Raw genomic sequence first — 18,422 nt, forward strand, 5'->3', positions numbered from 1 at the left:
TAAACCTCTCTTTTAATTCACCCTATATCCTAAGAATGAAATCACAATTTTACTACAACTTAAATGTTTTGCCATTGACTTCACTGAAACCTCATCCCAATTTCTTTCTGCCTCTTTGTATAACTGAGCCTCTCAGCACCTGACATTGCCATCAAAATTTCAAGCTGATTTAAAATTCTCAAGTGAAAAGTAAGAGTCACACTTCTAAAATATTCTTTATATTATTTTAAGGGCAAGTGGTACCTGAATTATGTGGTTTAACCTTAAGCATCCAAGCCATTTTGTCACTAGTAACCATCATCTGCCAGAAAATACACTGTGAATTAATAATACATAGTAGTATGAGCTTGGAGAGAAGAGCATCTTCTGTTTGAGAGCTAAGGTCAGGTCTGCCATCAAATGCATGCATAATCCTACGACAAGAAAAGCTTTCAGACCTTCATTCTTTTCAGATTATCACTCCCTTCTCCCCTCTGCAGCAGCGTGTGGCCTGGGGTGCCACATGAGCCAGGGCAGCAGCGGTCACGACTCCGGCGTTGCCCTACAAAGCGTCCACACCACATCCCCACACGGCTCTTACCAACAGACATTCCCCCTTCATTATTTGTATTCTTGCTTTCTCGTTTCTGCACATCTATCAAATGAATTAGTTCCCTCATCGTCCTTACTTTATGTCCTCATCATTGGCAAAAATAACGATGGCCCTGGCATTGGGAGTTTCTAGGAGCTGCTTGATAATCTTATCAAAGTCGATGGTCTTGTCCTTGCGATCCTGGGGGATTTTCAGGGACTGAGCAATGCAGAGCCCACCTGCCGAAGAAAGAAGAAAAGGGCTCAGTCAATGGAGAACACAGGAAAGGCAGCGGAGACACGTGGACTGGAAGGGGAGCCTGGAAGGAAGAAAAACTCTCTGACTGCTGCCTTCATGTGGAATTTAATCTTCGCATCAGGTATCCTGAGGTATTGCTACAATTTGGTATTGTCTGGGTGGGACATAGACTTGTTCCTTAAGATATACACAGTATGCACACCTGAGTGGGGTCATGGATTGAACATGGCTGTGAAAATAACAACACAGAGTAATAAACCAATAAACGAGACAGCAAGGGGAAAAAACCAACAAAGCCCCAACAACAAACATGAACAAACTTAAAACAATTAAAAAACAACAACAACACAGGCTCAAAGACAAGTGGTGTTTACAAGGTATTAGACGAACTATCTTGGTGCAGAGCAGGGACGCTGATTTTGCAAGTTAAAGGATATTAAGTGAAAATGCTTCTGCTGAAACAACTTATTTGAAATAGGAACGACAAATTAGTTGAAATATTGGCAAAAGGAAAGATTGGTCATGAAAATCCTTTCTCTTTGAAAATGTCCATTATCAAATGGGATGGAGCTGCCCAGGCAATTGTGATCTCAAGATAAACTACATGTCTGTGAATTGGACTTCCCATAAATGCACAGATAGCATTGAAAAAAATAGTAACAACACAATAACAGTGATAACCACATCCATATCAAGGTAATAGTTTTAACACATTTCACAAATTACTGTTATTTAGCATGGTTGGAGAAAAATTAAAATTAACATATATAAAAAAATCACAACTCCAGTGACATTCTCCCTTGTCACTGTAAGGAGATGAAATCACACTTCTGCCTTTATTGTTTTGTTTCTCGGCAATAAACTCTTTCATCTTTACTGACATCCTAGATAACAACTTCCTCAGCATACTGCACAGTGTGTTAATTAATAAAGCATTAGAGGTACATAGTAAGAATCGTAAGTGGGGATGAATTACTTAAAAAGACAGCAGGACAAAGAAGATATTTACTGACACACTTTAAAATCCAGATTTAAAAGAATAGCTAAACGAAGAAACAGAGAAGGTGTTCTATAGGACAGGATTTCTAGAGGAGAAAGCTCTTCCACCATCAGCACATCCTGCCTGCACACATTCTGCCAGAAACTACCATAATTGTCCTATAACATGGCAAAGCTGACATAAAAACACCTAGAGGAAAACCACTGAGCATTTGCAAATATATGGTTTTAGAGTTGCAAAACAGGGCTCTGCTGTATTACATCTCATCTGCGATCTCTGAGTGCTTTATAAAGAAGGTCAGGCTCATTTTTCTTATTTCAGAAGTGGAGAAGTTGAGACACAGAGGCTGACTGCAGTCAAGCCAGGTCTCTCGGTACTAGGTGATCCAAAAACTCCGGGGCAAAAAGATCGCTTCCAGTGGGAAGAAAATAAATTGTAAAAAAGAAAAGGTTGAGAAAAGATAAAACAGAAAATAACCTTTAAGTTTTTCACTGACTCACACACGGTTTGTTTCTGTTCTACAGTTATTACAACTTAAATTTATCATAACCTGATTTCTTCTGGAAAAGAAAATAATACTGATTTCTAAACAGAAACTTCATTTGAAAATGAGGAGAGAAACTCTAGTTGCTAGGAAGTTCCAAAAGCCCAAACACTTTGGAAATCCTCTTTCCTGTTATTTTCCCTAGTCAAAATTAGACGAAACCAACCCAGCTTCAGGAGCAGTTATCCAGCTTTCCCAAATTGCCCCATTTGGCACGGATTATGCCTTGGTTAAAGGCTGACCCCCGGCAGCTCTGGCTTTGAGCCCGAGACTCCCGCTCCAGCAGCGGGGCCACAGCAGTGCCCGGGCGCAGGCACCTGCGGACAGCAGGAGGGAGGCAGGGAGCAGTCGCTGTGTCTGTGCGCCGTGTCCGGGGCAGGACCGGGCTCCGTCCTTTTCCTTCTCCCAGCGAAAAGCCTCTCCCTTCGGGCATCACGCCTAAGGAGAATTTAAAATTATCAGCTGCTGAGGGAAAGGACCCTCCCAGGCTGTCCATCGCACCGAGCCAAGGTACTTCCAATCTCCCACAAGAGACTCTCATTTCTCTTCTTAAATAAGGACTTAGGAACTTTGGAGAATTCATTGAGGGGCTAAAAAAAGGATTTGTCAGGTAGAAATTAATGCATTCCTGCCACGGCGTCCTTTCCAGAGGGTCCCGCTTTGACACAGCAGAGCAGGAGAGGATTTATTTTGTAGTGACGAGACCAAAGGGCTTTCACATGCTGGATGCAACTGTTATTTAGACACCTCTAAAGGTACCGTGGAGATCCTTGGCAATCCCTCATAGCTCTCCATTGCTTTCATTCAGAAAAAGTGAGCTCTTACAAGAGGAGCAGAGGCACAGCTCCAAAGAACAGACACCCCCGGACAGGCACGTGGAACAACATTCCCCAACTTCGGATTCCAAAGTGCAGTGCCAGTAAGTAAGAGCTTTTAAAAACAGGAGAAAGGAATGCTTACAGTTTCTTTTCCCCAGACACGAGGCTGCACACACACGAGGCGTGTGGGTACTGGGAGGGGAGAGCCGCCAGCAGCGATGGGGGCTGCAACCAGGAGCCCACAGCAGCGGTACGTCGCTGCTAAGAGCCTACTTTCATTGCAGAACCGTTGTATCCAAGGGGCAAAGAAAAAAGGAAACAGAATCTAGACCATGCCATTATAAACACTGTGGTTATAAAACTACTATAAAAAAAGAAAGAAAGAAACAGTATCTAATATTAAGTAATTGCCACCTACATGATTTAGGTGCATGAAAAGAGGACTGAAATAGTTGGCAGGCCTGCTAGCTCAGCAACCCATCCTGACAATAATTACACCTCTTGTGTGGGTCATGCGATCTCTACTGCCTGGATGGAGAAGCCAAAAATCTCATTATAGTTGATAATGATTACAGCTGAACTGAGCATCTTTGGACAGGGACAGCTGCGGCCAGGCTCAATAGTGAGGAAAAAAGCCCTCCAATGCAACATCCAACTTGAAAGCGTGGGATTTCCATGTGGTTTCAAAGGACAGGGGATCCAGGATGGAGAAAGGACGCTGGAATTTCAGAAGGATGATTTCAGGTCTTTTTTGCATCACAGAGGTTTTTTCACTGCCTTAGGCAAGTCGGCTCTTAGTTTCTCTGCCGTCCGCTGGTGCAGGCAGGTAACAGAGATTCCTTTTTAGCATGCCAGCGTGGTGAGCAGTACAAAGCACAGCACGGGCAAATGAAAAAGGCAGAGAGTAGGATGCAAGAGGATCAAGACCCAAACGATACAATTCAGACATGTTGATGGATATTTTGATTTTCAATTGCTACTGCCTCTTCCAGGAAAGTGGCATTATTACAAATTGACTAATACGTGCTCCCAGTCACTGCACGGGTCAAGATGCGTTACTGTCTTTACTTGCTTTGCTTTGCTCAGGCCTAACTGGGCAGCACTGGCACCCGAGCACAAGCTCCTGCTGCAGGAGCGGGTGAACCGCCAGCCACCAGCTCTGCTCTGCTCACATCCCATCTGTTTACAGCTGGGCTTATGAACTCGTTCGAGAGCGCTTCGACCTCTGCGGAGGACCTCACGGCAGGCAGAGGCAGGTGCCATTTTTCTTTCCTTTGCAGTAACAGCTGCCCAAGGAATTTAGGGTATATTGTCCAAATGACACGTACAGAGTAAGTTTAACTTTCACGTTCTGGTCTTGCATTCTTATTACAACAGGAAACACATGTGCACAATTATTTAAGTTGTCAAGTTAATTCACAGTGCTCCTGAAGTAAAAACCTCCAAGGGAATTACGCAGTAGAAATCTGAAAGTTGCAAATTAAGGATTTTGTCATAGGATTTCCGCAGTAAAATATTACCCCTGATGGACTGGAGAGCCATGAATGCTCCAACCAGCTACAAACTGCTCTGGCAATTGCCGGTACCCTGCAGCTCCGGGAGCCACACCACCACCGCACCCCGCAGCTGGCACGAGGAGCCCCGTGGCTGCGCGGTGCTGCAGGAATCTGTCCGGCAAGTGACGAGAGCAGGTAAGCGGCACTCTGCTGCCAAAGGCAAGGCCGCCATAAAGATAATGGACACTGGAAATGCATAAAAGGGATTTGAACTACAGATTCATGAGAGAGCATTCAGCAGTTTTGCAAGCCCAGCACAGAGAGGTACAGGGCAGGCAGCTGGTGCCCGCTCCCCCGTCATGCTGGGAGGGAGAAAGGCAGTGCTCCCTCGGCTCCCTTGTGGTCCCTCTGGCTATGCGCACGAGCAAGCAGCTGGATCACTAAGACTTTGATTCTTTCCAGCGCTAATGACATTGCCAAAATGGAAAACTTCATGGAAACCTTTAAGAAGCCTAAATCATTCTTCCTTTGATGCTTGGAGAACAGCTCCAGCTAACAAATGTATTTTTTTTTTTAATTTTTTTTCTCTCCAGAGATGTTAAAAAAACACCATCCACTAGCCAAAGACAGAGTTAGGAAACCCAGGACTGAATCTGGCTGATTGCATCCACAAAAGCCTGCCATGGTGGTGGCCAACAAGCTGACCCAAACACACGGAATAGCTCTGCTCCTCCCCAAAACACGCAGCTGTGCTCCTCGGAGGCAGCGCGTGCCAAGGAAGGCAAGGCGAGGGACTGGTGCCTGCTGTACGCTCCACGGCTTCAACAGCCAGACACAACACTTGTGCACAATGAACTTCAGAAAAGTGTTTCTGCTTTTCTGTACATTTGGGAAAGTTGCATAAATGGATAGTCAATTCCACTGTTATCTAAGAGACTGTAGTCTTTGCTCCAAGTGATATCTTGGTTTGGATATTTGGATAGAGTACGGACAAGTCAGTTGAAGGAGTGAGCAGTGATTATTCTGTCAGTGCCCTTTCCAATTATTTAATTATTTATTTATCTGAAAACCTGCAATGATCTTGGGAAAAGCAGCATAACCTAATCAGAGGAGAAAAATTCTCTTTACTCCAGAAATTTTTGAGTTCCTGAAATTGGTGGATTTGAGGTTTTTATAACCAAGTTCTTAGATTTCCTCTGTAATGCTGGGAGTCAGAATGCTTCTGTTGGGAAGATGGGAGTGGTAAAGCAAAAGGGAGAAATGTTTAACTCCTTGAGAGATGGAGTTTTAGAAATTCACAGCAATAAGCAAAATGTGGTCACAGCAACAACTGAGGCAGTCAGTTCTCTACCACTCTACTCTTGAAACAATGTCTTTTCTCTCCTAGGCTATGTATGGAAGTCTAACACTGGCATCTTTGTCATCTTTTCCTGCTGCCAGCATATGTTTTCCTAATAACATCAAATCCGGGAACAGAATACCAGGAGCAGACCCAGTAGGTTCGGCCTTTCCAGATGCGCCTTTGTCCAACAAGTAAGCCATGAAAACGCGCAATAATCCATGAAAAGGACAAGAAAACAAGGCCAACCATTTCCTCAAACAATGACTTGAAATTATTTGGTTTCCTAGCTTCTAGTTTTCCCAGTGGTTTGTGCCACTTTGGCAAAGTGACCCAATTGTTTTGGATTGTTCCAGGCATTAAAATTCCCCACGCTACAAGCCACTGGCAGCGCTCTTCGAAAACACAGAAACGCTAACATTTCAACTGAAATTAACAGCGCCTCCAGATTTTTTTCTTTGGCAAACAAACAAAATGCAAGTGCAGTTGGGCCCCTGCCCCCCGGCGGCTGAAGGAGCTCCCTGGGCTGTGGAGAACCATCCTGGGACGCTGTGCCGAGCTGCAGTGGGGGCACAGGGAGGGGTCTGGGTCTCTGTGGAAGGGACGTGCGCCCTCCAACAGGCTCCAGCACTATCGGGAGGAAATGAAAGCAACTGCACAACGTCTCCCAAGAGCAGTACTAGTAAATGGAGACCTTACTCAGAGACTTTTTGCATGATTTTTTTTCCCCCAAATCGTTTTTTCAGTAAAAGACTCTCCTGAACTTCATGAATTCACTAACGAGACTTACTTTAGCACAGTTTCTGTCTGAAAAAATGACATTTCTAGACAATCTCTGGGCAAAGGGAACCTTCTTCAGTTTCATGTTGATCCTCGTAATGGCCACCGCTTTCTCATGCGCTTCTGGAGGAGCTTTAATTAACTAAGTGATGCTGGATACAGGGGCAATTTATCTGAAGATGTTGCTCAGGATGTTGGCAATTAAGGATATACAAATACCTGCCAGACTGAAAAGGAAAATTTATGGATCGAACTTCTTTCCTCTCTTCAGTTTGTTTCGTTAAAATTAAGAGCAATTCATTTTTCCGAAAACAACAACAAAAACTTCATTTAATCTAAAAGGGAAGGAGTCATCATTAGGGCCTCATAATAGGAAGCAGACAATGAGTTACATTCACATGAGGATTCTAGTTTCCTCCTCCCACCTCCCAACTAAAGCACCCTGAGACGTGCCTCTCCTCCTTCGCCAGGGAGGCTGTGCCGATGGCTCGCCCTCCCTCCCTACCCCTCGCCTACCCACGGCCCCCTCAGGATCTGCACCACCCTCAGCCAAAACAGATGATCCCGACATTCAGCCATAAAAGACAGTGCCCCAAAGAGACCGAGGCCAACTCACACGGGAGCAAATCCCTCTGTGGGACGAGAGGGACCTGAGCTCTCCCCCGGAGCACTGCACCCCCAGCTACGGAGCTCGGATCAGCCGAGTCCCAGTTCACAAAAACGTTTAGGGAGCATGAAATCCTACTTCCCTCCCAAATTAGTATTCACCTCCATTTTTCTGTCTTTTTTTGCAGGCAGATGTTAGTCAGTTAGGAACAGAAACAAAGTGCTAACGCTAAGTGATGGTGACCAGAAGTTTGGGTCTCGCGAATAAAGCAGGATGGGCAGGGTAACAAAGGTAAATCGAAAACGACTTGTTGTGCAACAGGTCAGATGATATGAGATCCGCTTTTTGGTTTCCTGCTTTTACTTAGCATGGCTAAGTAGAATGGCTTAGAGGAAAGATTCGCTTTGTTCAGCTGCAGCCGGGAACAACGAACTAAGACCATTCTTTCCCTGCCTGCATCAGATGCCAGCTTTCTTCTTCTTCCCCTTTCATACAGAATACACATGTGAGACTCTTCTTCACAAGTATCCTCAAAAAATGCTTTGCCATGAAAACGTGTATTGAGGCATTCAAGGAAGTTGATTTTGAACTCTGACATAAGACATTTTGTGAGTACAAAAAAAGCAGAGAAAAGAAAAAAAAAAGATCAAATAACAAAACCAGGATAATCGCTGCAAAAGATAAAAAGGAAAAGTTTCTCCTCACACTTTTCCGGTCCTCGGCTTCTTGAATCTTATGTACAGCGTTTTCGCAACACAGAGGCACCCAGTGTTGCAGGGCCAAGCGCAGGCGCCTAGCCTGGCCCACCAGGCTCCAGAAGCAGCAGGCACCAAAGCCCCCACGTCGTGCTGCCTGCTCAGCCCACCTCGAGAAGTCCCTGCAGCCCCTGCTATAAAATCATCGTTAACCAACCATACTCTCAAGGCTCAATAGCAAAGCACCTTCTAAACATCTATTTTACCTCCTCCCTTTTGCATTTATTTATATTTATATATATAGTTGTCACCGCCAGCACTAGGAAGGAGGACCACATCCTTCCATGCGACAGAAAGCAGAAAGCCGGGCTGGTGGCGTGCGCCCCTCCGCCCTCGGTGCCCACGGCAGCCTCTGCGCAGAGCAGGCTTTTTCCTAGGGTTCCCTTCTTGCTCTATAAAACTAATGGAGAATTCAAAACTCCAGTGGAGAAATTGTGGCCTCAGCCTTGTGATGTGTCCTGTGACATTAAATAACCGTCGCGCTCATCCTGCTGTGCTAAAAGGTCTGGTGCTGCAGAGAGGCAGCGTGGTGCCCACCCGCTTGGTGCAGAGCGAGTCCCGGCGGCTCCAGCACTGTAAAATGCTATCGTATGACTTATTTCACGGGAATCCCACTCAGATGGCATAGACGTGGGGCAGAGGTTGGGCTGTATCACTTAATGCTCCAGTTCCCAGGCAGCTCGAGGACAGGCGGGCGAGCTGAGCCATCTGCGTGGCAGCAGCTGCAAAGCATACAGGGACTTGGAAGAAGACAGAGACTTAAAAATATCATAGCTGCCTTCGTTTGCCTGCTGACAGGTTATATGCTGTGCCTCTGAAAGGCAAAACCTCAGGAGAATTCTCTGTGCAAGTTCAAGCAGTCATGCATTAAATTGTTCGGGGCATTAAACACCTAACTCTGGTATTTAAGGGTAATGGATGTATCTAGTAATCAAAGCGTTGCTTCAGTATCCATGGATACCCATGATTATGTGGTATTTTGATTCTGGAACAACACTAAGTACATTATTCTGCTTCCCTGAAATTCTCCAAGAGCTATTTTTCTTATCACCCCTTAATTGGATTATCAGGTAGCAAAAGAGACAATTTAACACTTTTTCAGATGATTTCACTACAGAGGCTCTCTTTTTGGGGGACTCACTCTCCACAATACTGAAAACATTGCTTCGGAAAGTTATGTTTGCAGTTTCTAATTATTAAAAGGAACTCTCAACTAAATTGATTAATGCGTTCCTTTAAAATCAGCAGCTGCTGCGAGCTGCCTGCTGGACGCTTCGTGGAGGGGGAGAGGCAGGCGCGGCAGCAGGCTCGCACGGGTTCCTGCGGGAAGCAAGCAGCTGATTGCTTTCACAGGCCTTTCCCCTGTGGATTCGTCACGCTCCCAGGGCAGGCACAAGGTCTGACACTTGTTCAGTTTCACCAAAGTGACGCGGAGCCTGCAGCCACCGCTCCTGCGCCGCAGCTCACACGCTGCTGCTGAACACCGGGACTGTATGGGCGGCCAATTGCACAGGCAGGGAACGGTCAGTTTAATTACAGCTTACACCCAGATTTTTAAATCTAAACAACCAAAAGAAGGTCTGACCCCCCCAAAAAAGCCACCTGCCAGGGCACCCACATTGTCCCTGTGGTGGCTCTGTGCAGCCCCATGCCGAGAGCCCTGCGAAACCAGGCCCACGGGCAGGAGAGCCCGTGTGTCCCAAGGAGAGGAATTCATTGGAAAAGGAGGAAGATAAATATTGAAGGCATACAGTATTTTTGTCCTTTTTTTTTTTTTGTACTGTCTATTATGTCTGTCACTGGTGGGCTTTGGCGTATAGTTACATACCCTGCATATACAATTTATTAGCTCCAACGAATTTTACCTCTAAACCTCGTATATTCTATAGAAGAAAAGGAAACCAGAGGCAATAATACTGAAGACTGAGTTTTGTCCCTGAGTAGTGCTTAAATGACCCAATCAGTATTGTCCCTGTGAGCAGACTTTCATACCACAATTGCGGATATTTCCTGAAAAAGCGGAATTACATCCTAGGGGAACGGGAGTGATAAAGATTATTACATATTCTTGAAATACAACCAGACCCGCCAGCTTGCTTGCCATCAAACTCCTCACCAGTGAAAGAGTTATTCACACAGCTGACATGAAAGCCACAAAATCTTCAAAGAGCAATCAGTGAGAAGTCAATACGTGACTGATGGGCTTGCTCCAGTTGCGAGGTGTGCGCTGGCGTGTGGGTAAGGATTTCAGAGATCTCCTGTCACGGGTAGGAATCCTCATTTATTGTTTTATATCACAAACAGAGTAACCCCCCCAACGTCCACTTTACTGGGTTCGTTTGCTATCAGCCTTGTGCAGGAAGTAAGAAGAATTGCAGTAGTCAAATCTAGGAAAATTGCCGGTGTAAATTCACAATAAACCAAGCTTGGAAAATAAATCCTGACTACACAGCATTCTCTGACCCAGTCTGTCCAGCCACAAATGGAAAGAAATTAGTTTATTCTGACCCTGACAATTAAAATATACCCAGGCGTATTCAGAGAAACCCACTTGGGTTAGACCAGCATTTTCTGGTCTAACTTGTCCACAGCTCCACCCAGAACATACACAGCTCCATAAAATGAAATATTCAGGAGCGTTGAATTATCACATTTAAAGGGAAAAAAATAATAAATCCAGAAATGGCAGCTGGGCCCTTAAGTCCACAGCCAAAGTTCTGATGAGGCTCTTTGTCAGGCGTTAGTTTCTTTACTAGAAGCAGTTACTACGCTAGGTACCGAGAGTTATGATGTTCTTGCATATGCCAGTAAAATAAGTTTACAACTGCACTGGTGTGCAGATAGGCTAGAATTTAAATTAAGTCTCCATAGTATCATAATTCAATTGTAAAAATAAGATCTGCCCCAATAATAAAATTACGTTAAAACACAGAACTGCAACAATTTATCCAAGGGGAACAACCCTTGTGGATACGCAGCAGCCCTAACTTAGAAACTTCCTATATGGAAAGATTCTACTGAATCATTTTAAAAATTTGATTTTTGCTAAACTTGTTTATTGCCTCATTTTTTCATGTTAGACCTCATCATGACCAAAAAACAGAAGACAAACTGATACAGAAGACTCCTATTTCTAGTATGTTATTCATTAATGCTTAATTCTATTGTGTCACAGCTTAGCTCCATATTTAATGACATTCCTACTGCATTTTATCACCTCAAAAATTGTCCTTTATTATGGCAGTTAAACTCCAGCAGCATACAAAAATTAGGACTCCCTGGAACACTAAATTATAAGAATAGTATAAGATCATAATTTTCAAAGATTTAGAAAAGCTCCGTTTCCTAGACAGAAAATAAAGAAGGATATCTCGTTGTACCAACAGCCATGCATGCTCACGAACTCACGCTTGCTCAGATTACAATGCTCCAAAGTGTTTAAACCAGCCTCAGCCTGGTATTTGCAGCAGGAGGCACTTGAGATTTATTGGTGTCCTAAAAGCGGTACGAGACAAGGTACATTTACTTACAGTGTAACCATATAGAAAAAACAACATAAAATAAAAGCCGTACTTCTGCTTCGAACATTTAAAACATTCTTGTCATTGCAGCTTTACTACAGCAGAGCATAAATGACCCAGCCAGGCTCCAGCCTGCCCTGGAAAGCCTCTAAGAGGAGGTAACTTCTGTTTTGAAGGGCTTCTAGATGGCAGGCCCAGGGCCGGAGTCTGAAGGACCAGCTTCCCAGCTAAATATCATTATTTGTGTGTAGATATTTGCCATATACCCATTTCTAACAAGAAATGCCTATCATCAAACAGAAAAGTGAGCCTCCAAATTCAGACACCAGAATTGCAGTGAAATGAATATAATTAAAGGTCTGTAGGAAATCCCGGCTGCGTCTGCTGATCAATGGGATGAACATCACAGAAGTGCAAAACCCTTCGTATAATCTCGTACAGCGTGAATCCAAAAATAATGCAGTCCTCCCCCTGTCTTTTAAGAGTCTGGTCTAGTCAGACTAAGACCGACTCCACTGTGTTGTGCATAAAAATAGCGAAGGCAAAGTTCTCAGAAATAGTGTCAGAACACTTTATAAAACACAGTTTCTTTAGGAACAACTGTAGGCGGTGAAATCTCTGGCTGCAGATAGAGACAGAAACAAAGCACCAAAAATACCATGTTTAAAAGCATAATGTACAGCCAAGCAATGATACAAATTAGAACTATGTTCAACACAAAACACCCGCTAAGTATCTTAGTCTTGCAGCTGGTTCATAAATCCTGAAAACTGGCATATTTGAAGTCCTAAACTGAAATTTGCAACAGGAACAAAGCAAAGCAGTCATTTACGGTAGGATTTCCAGTGCTGTGGAGGAGGCTCCTGGCTCCAAGGAGCTCCACCTGGGCAGGAAGATTGTCTTGGACATGTTCTGCTGCCTGTGGTGCCAGAACCCAAAGGGAGGTAACTGGAAGGTTACCCGCCGACGTGGAAAGCAGCCATCGGGCTCCAATTTGAAAGGAGATTGTTTCAGTGAATCAAGTAAGAAATAAACGATTTCTGTTTTCCTGTAAATAAGTGTTAAGATTAAGATATATACAGTCTAATCTGAAGTTACATAGCTGAGACCCTGAGCCATCGAGGCGATTGAAAAGCAGACCTGTTACCTGCCACTAAAACTCGCAGGCTGGACGCGTCTCACCTCCCAGCACGCGGGGAGCATGGGCAGCGGGCAGCTACTCTCACCCGCTTCTAATCTCCAGTTACTTGTTTGCTTCCTAAAATGCCTGAATGCAACACTGCTCACAAACAATACCTTCCAAGGCTGGTTTGGCTCCCTTGCAAAAAGCAATTTCCTGCAGCCTTCACATACACTAAAGAATCCTGTGCTCTATGACATGGTTTTATTTGTCTGAACTGCCTCTTGGAGCTCCACTCTGTAATTTAGGAGACTGCTTAGTGCTGTGCTGCTCTTGCAGGGATATTTCCCCCCTAGTAATAATGATGCCACCTCTGGATAGTGAATCATTATAAATTGCAAGCACAAAATGATCTCTAATGATGAAGCTTTTCTAACTACAATTTCAAGTGTTCCCATGTTCCTAATTCTTTTTTTTTTTTTTCTTGGAGAGGTAGCATAGTATTTTAGCCTTCTCTCAGTTAATGGTATTTTCTTGGCTGTTATATATCTGTACGGGCAAGTAAAGACTTGTCAGATCTTCAGAGAATGAGAAATCCAGAGAATAACAATGACACAATGACAAATCCGGGAGGGAAGGTACGGAGGTTTAGAAATCTTTTAAGTATTCTTTTGGAAGAAAGCCTGTTTTCTAATTTTTCACCAAAGAAGAGGCCAGTGTTTACAACATGAAAAAATCTTTCATGAACCAAACGTCAGGCTTGCAAAGACTCCACAGGAGATAAGGCACATGAAAACAGACTGACAGGAACTTCTGGGCTTTGAGTTAGTGAGGACAAAACGCGAGACATGGGACCAGCGCACAGAACTACAAACAAAAGCACCCAAAAGCAAACAAGACTCGCCATTCACCTATCTTAGCTGGAAAGATCAACTACGGTGTTAGCAGGGAAACAAAAGAAAACTGGACATCAGGCTGAGGGACAGGAAGGATTAGAGGAAAACACAGTAGCTTCCGTAACATTTTGTTTAACCTCCAGTTTCTTGTGTTTCGTCCAAACCAAGGCAGAAGAGAGCCACTTAGCGCTCTATACTTAAGCAGGATGAAGGTCTCTTCTCTGGATGCTTCAGCAATCATCCCAAATCGTCTTCTGGGGATACGCTCTCTAATTAGCACGTCCCATTCTGCTTGCTGCTTCCCAAGTTTAATTGAAGCTCTAAGTGACACTTCCCAAACGGTCCTAACCCTCAGTTCTGCAGACTGCAGGTCCCTTTCATAGAGAGATCACAAGAGAATCAGACTATGCGTGGCCTAATTTTACAGACAGAAAGTTTCATGATGCATCCTTAGCAAATTGGCATTATATTATGCACGTTCATATTTCGCAGCATTTTGGTGAAAGCTGAATGCAGCTCTGACTCGCGCACACGTGTGTTAAAAGCACATGTAAGCTCACCATCTCTAGGGACTGGATGGGCAGATGGCAGCTGGGATGACTGAAATATCAAAAGATAGCTTTTCTGCTAGGTTCTACCCGGGTTTCCAAGACCTCAGTCTTGCTGCAGCGTATTTTCTGTCAGACATTTACAGACTGAGTTACACAAGGGCATAGCTGCAGACTTGTGGGTGGACCACTGCTTTCTGGGATTCAAAACAAGTGCATTCAGAAAGAGCTAAGAATTATTTAAATAGAATAGGTTTCCAGTCTTTGGATGAGGGAAATAAAAAATAGAAACAAAACTCTAAAGAGTCCATGGTCTCTTCTCTTTCTCATAATCCTCATCTCCTTCACACTGGAGTAATGTTCTTAATGTACAATGCTGTGCTTTAATAACCCTCTCTCCAATGACTACTAAAAATGTGATATAGTTCAATAAAAGCACTATCTCAGCACTGCAAAAAACACCTCCCTATATACTGCCTGAGGATAATCAGTTCAGTTTAATGGAGTTCTGCAACAAAATGTAAGAGGCACAAAGTTAGGAGTGAGCTCTTGGAAGGCAGTCTAGGTTTCAGCCTAGCAGTCTTACCTCACGTCAAACAACCGCTGCCGGACCCCGGGTTACAGAGCAGAGGCACGCCAGGTCCTCGGGGGGCTCTGCCGAAGGGCACGGCCTCCAGGCAGGCTCAGGGGAGGCAGGGGCCGGCCATGGGGCTAGGGAGGCCCTGGGGAAGGAGCCTGCAGGCAGTTCCGAGTACTGCCGGGTAGGGGTCAGGACACTGCCCAAGCATCCCGGGCACTCGGTTTGGGCTTTCTTTACTAACCCTAGGTAGGGGGGTACGGGCGCTGAGCTGCAGGCACGTTTGCCCTGACCTGACGCAGAGGTTCCTATGGACACTGTGAACTGGAAGAGCAAACACAGGTGAGGGTGATCCTGGGAAACAAACATATAAAGGACCCGGCACAACGATCACCCTCTATCTGGGACAGCAAGGCTTTGCTTCGCAGGTTTTGAACTGCAGTCATGGTCTAGTGCCTGAGATGCCTGCGTGCATTAGCTCTCAGATGAAAGTTTGCCACAGCTCAAGGAGTGACCTTAATACAGTTTTCAGCAGACCTGAGCCCTAGCCTCTACTCGGCAGGTGCATTTCATCTTTGCAATTCACCTGTAATTCCATACGGGCAAGCCACAAATACAGATGTGCAGGTCTAGGAGCATAAAAACCTATTTGGCAAAAGATGTGCTCAACCTAGCCACCGGGAACAGCCTCCACTCTGTGGTCATTTACATTCGCCCCCCCCCGGGAATCTCAGAAGATGGATCGCATATAGTTATATATGAGTTCTTTTAGCACAAAGCTCTTCATTGACTGTTTTCTAAAGAGTTTTTTCGATGCACATCCCATTAAAGACAATGTAATTCTCTTCATTTGGTGCTGAATTCAAGAGGTGTATGAAATACTTGTCAATATTTGGACTACCTAATGTGTTTAACTGAAAGAAAAGTGATTACTGCTGAAATCATTTCTCCTGTAAAGCCCATACTGCCCTACTGTGCATCCAGAAACACTATGAATTTTTAAAGTCTTCATTTTCCCTTCAAGAAATGGAGTTATGGCTATAGTATACCTATTTTTGACAGGCCAGTTTTTAAAAAATCATCCTTTTCCTTCACAGAAGGAAGAACAAAGGAAAAATAGATCATCTTATCCCCCTTCTCCCTCTCCCACACCTTCTGCTGCATACAATAAAAAGCCCAAACCCAAGTGTTGGGGCTTATGGGAATCAAACACTGATTTCCTGAGGTGAAGGGATCCTGAGGGATGCTGGAACTAACCAGTTGAGAGGCTCATGGGACAGAAAGATAGAGAGGACTTTATAGGGCATGTTCTTATCACCGAACTTGTTACTTGCCTACTTAAAAATATGACTTACTAAAATGAGTGAAACCACAGGAGAATGTACACAAAATAGCAACAAACATATAAACCACAGTTTTCAGGATTTTTAGGTAACACTTCATTTCCAGAGAGCACTTCTTAGGCACCAGTGTCAAGCAATGGAAAATAAAAAATCATATTTTCCTAAATTGAATGCATAAGGCAGAATACCCACCACCAACAGTTTGTCATCATTCACTCATCATTCTGTAAGTTTTAAAGCCCCCAAGAAGCCCATGCTAATATATCTAATATCCCAAATAAAAAAGGCAGATGCATTGCAGTAGCATCTATTAACATTAAGAACTCATATTCTTTTACAAAGACAGTCTTTGCACTGATGTGAACCTATAAGCATCAACAGATTTTTCACTGTGCGAGCAGAAGGATGGAGTGTCAAGTCTGCCTGAGATCTGTCTCCTGCAGTCCTGATTCAATGAACTGCTCATCCAGTGCTGTTATGGTGTGGGACACGCTGGACTACTTTGTTGTACTCACCATAAAAGAATAAGAGCAAGTAAATTTACTTTGCAGCAAGAACTCAGGAGAGTGAAAATATTTTTATCTTCTGTTCTTTGGTACTTACGGAAGCAAGAAATGAGGTCACGCTCCCAAATCAATAGGTAAATATTTAAACAACCCTTACATAGCAGGAAAGCTTGATCTCTAGACCTTTGCTGGAAACTTTATATGGGAAGGAAATGCTAGCAAATCTGAAATTCAAAAGAGCAAAGAGACCAAACCAAAAAAAAGGATGAGTAAAAATTAATATGCAGAATATGTCCCTTTTCCCTTACTGTTGGGGCACTCATCACATTAGTTTAAATTTAATTAAATTTCCTTATATTATTTGCAGATCAAATTTCACACTCTTCTACCTACACCTCATGGTACGCACCTACAGCTACAGTGCTGAGCGGCCCATTATTTCAGTCGCCATTTATTATATCTCATAGGAATTTAAGAGATAAAAAGCTCAACTTGATAGATTAAAATGTGCACGTGCAACTAATTAGTAAGAAGAGGAATTTTGCTCACTTTATAAATACCTGTACTTCAGGATGTGACAATACCACTAAATTATCATCACCAGCACACCGACTTGCTCTGAGCATGGGCTGTCCTTGTTCCGGGCTTCTGATGCACCCACAGAAGTGAAAACCAGGCCGAGGCTGCAGGAACCTCCCCAGAGGAGTCTCCAGGTACACACGTGCCGTTAGTGAAGCCACAGGCCAGGCCTTACCGCCAGATTCTGACGCCTGCTGGCCGATCAAAAGTCCCTGACCTGACAGAGAGCTGCTGAGCTTCCTGAATTACACACTATGACCAAACGAGCAGATTTTAGGATCACATTGAAAACAACGACAAGATCTTTGCTGACCACCTGGACATCTGTATACCAAACCTGAAACCCGGGGACTGACCTGTGAGAGGAGCGCCCAGCGGGTGACTGCCCTCAGCATCCGAAAAAGGCCCGGTAGGTCAGCGGGAACCAACCCTCAGTGGGTCAAACTGCCCCAGGCCTTCAACCAGACCCCGTGGCTTGCAGCCTGTTTTACCAGCCAGGAAAAAGAAGAGAAGCCCTGAAAATTATTCAACTTTTTAAATGTTTTTGCCCTGCAAGAGCAAGGAAGCAACCCCACCTGCCCCTCTCCTGCTACGTGCTGCTATCCCGCCAGAGGACCAGATGGCAGCGGTTAGGTTTCAACACCTTTAATCCGTAACACCTGATAAGAGACAATAAAATTCTCTCTTGAAATTGTTAGGCCTATTACTTGTATAAAGGAATTAAATAATCTTAAATTATGTGTGTACTACATTAACTGAAAATCAGTAGATCAATGTAACTTTAGAGAACACGTGATAACTTTTACTTCGCGTAAAACAACTATTTCCTTTATTTTTAATTCATTTTGTGGTCAGGAAGACGACAAAAGGAACCTTTATTTGGCATAAACTACTGCCATGTGTAGGGGAAATTAACACTGAAAATTAATTTCAAATATTCCTCTTGGTTTCAAAGGTTTTAAATTAATCATTCTTCCCAATATTTTGACATATTGGCAGAACTTGATTAGATTGATTCAAAAACAATGACTGAAGAGACAGCTCACTGATTTCATTAGATTTCTCTCTGGCATTCCTTGCCTACCTACTCATATAAGGCTTGCACCAACACCACCGAAAAGCTGCTTTACTATCAAATCTATTTGAATTGAGAGCACTGAATTT

The 18,422-nt window shown here is 43.9% G+C and overlaps 1 protein-coding gene across 4 annotated transcripts in view; it reads right to left on the bottom strand.

Annotated features, from left to right (window-relative positions):
• The window catches only part of GRM7 (glutamate metabotropic receptor 7), a 266,715-nt gene that overhangs the window by 122,001 nt on the left and 126,292 nt on the right, over window positions 1-18,422 (bottom strand). For all 4 annotated transcript variants that reach the window (XM_035546872.2, XM_050712778.1, XM_035546870.2 and 1 more), the window contains exon 3: window positions 669-810. In XM_035546872.2, coding sequence (XP_035402765.1) covers window positions 669-810 — 142 coding nt within the window. The remainder of the gene's footprint in view (window positions 1-668; window positions 811-18,422) is intronic.

Source organism: Cygnus atratus, chromosome 10 (assembly GCF_013377495.2).
Source record: "Cygnus atratus isolate AKBS03 ecotype Queensland, Australia chromosome 10, CAtr_DNAZoo_HiC_assembly, whole genome shotgun sequence".
NCBI classification, from domain to species: Eukaryota; Metazoa; Chordata; class Aves; order Anseriformes; family Anatidae; genus Cygnus; species Cygnus atratus.